Source organism: Odocoileus virginianus, chromosome 6, assembly GCF_023699985.2.
Source record: "Odocoileus virginianus isolate 20LAN1187 ecotype Illinois chromosome 6, Ovbor_1.2, whole genome shotgun sequence".
Taxonomy (NCBI): domain Eukaryota; kingdom Metazoa; phylum Chordata; class Mammalia; order Artiodactyla; family Cervidae; genus Odocoileus; species Odocoileus virginianus.
In genome coordinates, this window is record NC_069679.1 from 16,170,440 (window position 1) to 16,176,439 (window position 6,000).

Sequence of the window (6,000 nt, forward strand, 5' to 3'; positions counted from 1 at the left end):
TCAGCGCAGTTAATAATATTAAAAATTTTTATAATGTTTGTACAAATAACTTTGTGTAATCGAATAATGGAAGATGAGAAAATGGTGATTAAGGGGCCAGCTCTAGGCAGCCTTCTGTCCTTAAGGCCTTGGTAATTTGAAAAAGTCATTAGATTTTAAGGAGTTGCAACACCTATTCAGTGTATAAAAATAGTGTTGCTAAAACTAGAAAATGCTTTAAAATAGAATTGAGGGTTGTTTTTTTTTTTAAGCAGGCTTAGAAAAGTAATAATGCTGCTGCTAAGGGAATAGATTCATTAGATTCAGTTTTCGCTAATAATCAAAAAGATTAGTGACACCCCGCCCGCCCCACCCCATTACTAGGACAGTCTGGTATAGATAGGCTCCATTTTCTCTCCAAGGATCTCATGCTGACTACTGTTGTATAGTCTAGAAGGGGAATGTGTTTGGTTATCTGGTAGCTTCTGGTACATTTGATTTTAATCTAGGTTTTTGTTTGTTTTAAAAGTGAAAGGAGATGACCTTCAGACCATTAAGAAGGAGTTAACCCAGATAAAACAAAAAGTGGATTCTTTACTGGAAAGCCTGGAAAAAATTGAAAAGGAGCAGAGCAAACAAGGAGGTAAGCGGCCCTGTCGCTTGTTGGGTGTGAAGTAGAGCTAGTTACCTAAGCTAGTTGCAAGTATATGTTGAAATAGTGGGGTATAAAGCAACTGAATATGAAACTTGTGGCATTTGAATTGGGAAGGGCATTTTGTGGGAGGATTTAGATTTGTGCTGCAGTTCTATGATCTGTTAGTGGGGATTGTCTACATCCTGTGGACATTACTTGCCCCTAGACAGACTTGTCCTTCTCATCCCCAGTAGAGATGAAGAATGATAAGTCAGACGAGGAGCAGTGCAGCAACTCCCTTAAGAAAGATGAGACTAATGTGAAGATGGAGTCTGAGGGGGATGCAGAGGGGTCAGACTCTGCTGAGGAGGGGAACCTACTGGATGATGATGATAATGAAGATCGGGGGGATGACCAGGTGAAAACCACGGGAAAGGAAAGAAAGAGGTGGTGGAGGGGGGGTCAGGGACACATGGAGTGCCTCTAACTCCATCCTGTTTGTGTCTGTTTCTCACAGCTGGAGTTGATCAAGGATGATGAAAAAGAGGCTGAGGAAGGAGAGGATGACAGAGACAGCGCCAATGGCGAGGATGACTCTTAAGCACATAGCGGGGTTTAGAAATCTTGTCCCATTATTTCTTTACCTAGGCGCTTGTCTAAGATCAAAATTTTCACCAGATCCTCTCCCCTAGTATCTTCAGCACATGTTCACTGTTCTCCCCATCCTTGTCCTTCCCATGTTCATTAATTCATATTGCCCTGCGCCTAGTCCCATTTTCACTTCCTTTGACCCTCCTAGTAGTTATGTTAAGTCTTACCCTGTAATTTTTGCTTTTAATTTTGATACCTCTTTATGACTTAACAATAAAAAGGATGTATGGTTTTTATCAACTGTCTCCAAAATAATCTCTTGTTATACAGGGAGTACAGTTCTTTCCATTCATACAATAGTTGCTTCCCTAACTACAAAGGCAGTCTCATTAGTTGAGTAGAACCTGAGAGCAGCTTTGAGTTACGGGTATGTGTGTCATACCCCACCTAAGAGTGCTATGTGGGGCTTTTCAACACAAATGTAACAATGTATTTTTGTGAATAAGAGTTGGCATGTTAAATGCATCTTCCACAAAAATAACTAGTGTAATAGTCTTAAGATTTGTTTTCTAAAGTTGATACTGTGGGTTATTTTTGTGAACAGCCTGATGTTTGGGACCTTTTTTTCTCAAAATAAACAAGACCTTATTAAACCAGGAATTTGGAGAAAAAATAAATACCCTGATTTTTTTATTTTTGTATTTTATAATTGTTTACTTCAAATTCTTTGTTTCACAGCAGCCTTCACAAAACCCCTAGAATGTACTCGATATATTTATCTTTGAGTCATAATTATTATGCATACCAACATACACTTCAACTTAGGTTTCATTGGGGTGGGTGTTGAATCACAGAGACAAGTACTCGGATTGAAGTGGAGATTTGTTTGCAAAAATGGCTTTTAAAGCCTAATGAAAAAGTTTGGGAACTTCCTTAAGCCTTTTCGTCAATGTTTTGTGATCCAGTTGGCACCTTTTTTGAGATTTTTGTTGTGTGCTGAATTGTTTCATCCTTAAGTAGAAGAGGTTCAAATATGTCAAGAGTGAAACAGCTGGAGAACGAAACTTGCTTTTCTTCCATTTTGTTTTTTAATTGCTGTTTATAGTCCCAGTTAACCGAATGGATTCCGAGTCTGTGCCTGTCAGTCACAGACACTGACACTGCCCAAGTAGGTGTTTACTGAAAATTGTAGAGCTCTCTTTTCCTGGTCTTCTGTAGTCTGTTCCTTCCTACAAAACTGCGAGGACAGAGTCACACATTTATTTTACTTTCAGTTAATTCAGTCCATTCAAGCTAATTATAGGCATGGTACTAATGAGCACCCAGACTTGGACTTATTAAACCACTTTCAGGTTTGTGATGCTTGCCTTGTCCTGAAAGGCCCTTTTTATTTATGTTTCATGCTTCAGTTTTTCTGGCAAGACAGGACAAAAACATGGTTAGTTTGGGCTGTTAAAACTTATGCAAACCTTGGGTTCCCCAGAAAGTTGCTACTGTTTCAAAGGCATTTATATACAACTTGGTAGGGACAGAAGTCATGTCCTATTTATAAAGGTTCCATAAATCATTTTATATAACAGGTGACAAAGTAGAATAGAAGGGAAAGGCTGAACTGTGGTCTGCCCTTGTATCTCATATCACTGTATACAAGTAGGTTTTGTTAGATACCTTGGTCAAAAATACTTCTAACTACCTTGTTTTATATGTTCTCATATGTTACACAAACTCAGAATTTAGCACATAACTGATGACAAGAAAATAAACTAGATCCTTAAAAGAAGGGTCAGATTTCTAGGTCAAAGTTCTAAGATGCTAATAAAAGCTGTTTTGAGATTGCTAGCCATCAGTATTTTAAAATACTGGACCACTTAGCCCAGGCATGGAAGTGTCTGTTTTTCATTCCATATGAAACCAAATATTGAAAACCTATGGAAAGCTCAATACAAAGTAAAATACAGTGTTGCATTTGCTTGGATATAAAATTTAGAATAATGGGTTTTTCCAGTATACCATGAAATCTAATACCCTTGAAGCTTTAGGGTACTTTGATTTAGAAATCAATTTTTTAAATGTACTTTTTCTGAGAACACATAGCTGGCCTGTGACCACACTGACTGACCATTGTTTAATCGATAAGTTGTGTCCACTTCTTGGTGACCCCATGGACTGATCACTGATGAACTAATTTTATTTTCAGGAGAGAACCAAGACGCATCATTACTGACTATAACCTGGGAGAATGAAGGACTTAGCCACATTAAAAAGTTCTGTACAGTTGACCTTTTTATTTAATAGGAGGAAAATTCAGCTGCACCAGTATAAAGTGGGGTTTGAATTTTGGGACCCTAGTTAAGATCACCTTGACCAAGAAAATGCATTTCAGTTGAATTCAGAGGGGTCAAAGAAAAAGTAGTACCCTGATTACTTGTAGAAACTAGTTAACAGGAGTAAGCATGTGTGACATAGAAATGAGGGTGATGAGTAAATCTTATATATAATAATGCAGAATGGGGATACTAAGTAACTTTAAAGAGTCTCACTTGCTTTATCAGTGCTGTAACTCAGAAAACAGGTATTTCTACTGTGATGTTTGAATAATAAGGGACATTATGTTGGAGGATATTTAGTGTTTGGAGAAACATTAAGGATAAAGTAAAAATCGGGTTAGTTAAACTGTAGAGAAAAGGCTGGGTATAGATGGCTACCTGACTGGAATGGCAGAATTCTAGATGCTTAGAGAAGAGATTAAATTAGGGGTTTCGAAGTGTCCAAGTTATTCTAATTTTTTATTAATCAAATTAATCAAGGAGAAAGCCTCAAAACAGTAGCTGGTTGTGTCAGTAACTTTCAAGTTTATTAAAAAAAATTGTAGAACCCCAGTTATGAAAAGCGGGACCTATTTAGAGAGTGTTAAAGAATTAAAAGTCCTATTGTGAGCTAGAGTGGGACTCTTTCCCCCACCACTTGAATTAAAACTACAAGGCAGGTTAGGAAGAGAGAAGGGATAATGTAATGAGGAATATGCCAAAAAGACAAAACAAGTTAATGGGAAGGAGTTGTAACCTAAGACATACAGGGACTAAGAAGCTGCTGCCAAAAAAAAAAAGCACAGTCCACTGGAATTTTCTGAGATGATGGAAATGTTTCATCATGCATTGACCAATATGGTAGCCTTGTGAGTGAGCCTTTGAAATGTGAGTAATGTGGGGGATTCCCTGGCAGTCCAGTGGTTAGGATTCTGGGCTTTTACTGCCACGGACCTGGGTTCGATCCCTAGTTTGAGAACTAAGGTCCCACAAGCTGTGCAGCCTCATCCCCCCAAAATGTGAGGAGTTGGATTTTCATTTTAACTTGAGTAGTCACATGTAGCATGTGACTGCCTTCTTGGGTAGTATCAGAGAATATTGAGCAGTGTTTAAACAAGTAATAGATAACTTATTACTAACTCAAATTTACATGAACAAATGCAACTGTTTCCAAGATGTTCCATGTCTGGAGTTGAAAATATTTAGTTACTGAGCCCCAGGCACTAACATTGAAGACTTCCCTAGAACACTGAACATTACCTAGAACATCCCTTGACCTTAAATTGAATATTTCCCTGGCATAAGGACATCTGCAACCGCAAGCCTACTCTATTGTGTAATCCACTCTTTTGGAAAAAATCCACCATTTTTCTTTCCATCTGTCCACCGTGTACTGGAGTGGTTCATAGACCTAATCATTGGGAAAGCGCATTGTTGAAAAATGCTAGGTTAAGAGCTGAATAATTTGTAAAAATTATTCTTTGTTAGGATAGAACAGTGACTGCATTCTTTGACCCTGTGCCTTGAGGCTATGTGTGTGATTCATGAGAAGCACCTGGCTGTACCATTGCAGGAATGTCCAAAGAAAAGTCTCTCCCAAAAGGACTTACTAATGTGGAGGGAGTTGACACAGATTGACCCAGACAAGCCCCAATAATGAATTGATGGTGTGACTATGAGACTTGTTGAGGGTAGGAGGAAAGTGAACCTGTTGATTTCCAGCTTGGTCCCTGGTTAACAGCTTTACTAGTTTCCATCCAGACTTAGAAGTCTTATATTGGACTTTGATGTATGGACATTTTTTGGGTTTAGGGGTTTTTTTGGCCTGTTTTGTCCCTGCCTTGAAGGATACTTGCTCCTTCAAGCAGAGTTAACAAGGTCATACTTCAAACACCCTGTTGGTCTTTCTGGGAGAAATCAGCCTAACCAGAGAGCTTGTAGTGGACCAGGTAGTCTGCTGAATAGCAGGCTAGAGCCAGCTGCCAGCCCAGCCTCACCCACAAAATTTCTCTCCCTGCTTGGAACCTGTGTTTTACTTTTTGTTAGTTTCCTGATCCAGCCAAACCTGACCTTTCCTCAAAGTTTTATAGGCACTCTTCACAGAAGTTGTTGGGTAGCAGCAACTAGGTCATTCTCAGAAGTTGCTGGGGTTTAGTTGCCAGGAAGTTGTCTGCATAACTGCAGAAAATCCTGTGGTGGCCTGTACTGTCCTTCCCAGGTGCCCCATGTGGGACTGACCTTCCAACTACAGGTGTTTCAGCCCTGCCTTGGGCAGAGTAACAGCCTTTGACAGCATCCTCACTTTGTTTTCTCATGACGCTTTGGGAGATGGATGACCTCAGTGTTTGCATTCCGTCTTAACCTGGGCATACAAACTTGGTCCATTCTGGTGGGGCCCTGCACCTACCTGGGTACATAACCAGGGCTCTGCTGTCTCCCCCCTCCACCTGGGATCAGGCACATGGCAGCACACCCCTGCAGTTGTGCTTT

General features: G+C 39.7%; 1 protein-coding gene across 10 annotated transcripts in view; it reads left to right on the plus strand.

Moving 5' to 3' along the window:
* Positions 1-1,881, plus strand: part of HNRNPC (heterogeneous nuclear ribonucleoprotein C) — a 45,483-nt gene extending 43,602 nt beyond the window's left edge. For 8 of the 10 annotated variants that reach the window (XM_070468896.1, XM_070468894.1, XM_070468895.1 and 5 more), the window contains 3 exons: positions 509-622; positions 865-1,031; positions 1,131-1,881. In XM_070468896.1, coding sequence (XP_070324997.1) covers positions 509-622; positions 865-1,031; positions 1,131-1,214 — 365 coding nt within the window. In that variant the 3' untranslated portion in view covers positions 1,215-1,881. The remainder of the gene's footprint in view (positions 1-508; positions 623-864; positions 1,032-1,130) is intronic. The other 2 variants (XM_070468900.1, XM_070468902.1) reach the window with 1 other exon arrangement.
* Positions 1,882-6,000: the final 4,119 nt, after the last annotated feature.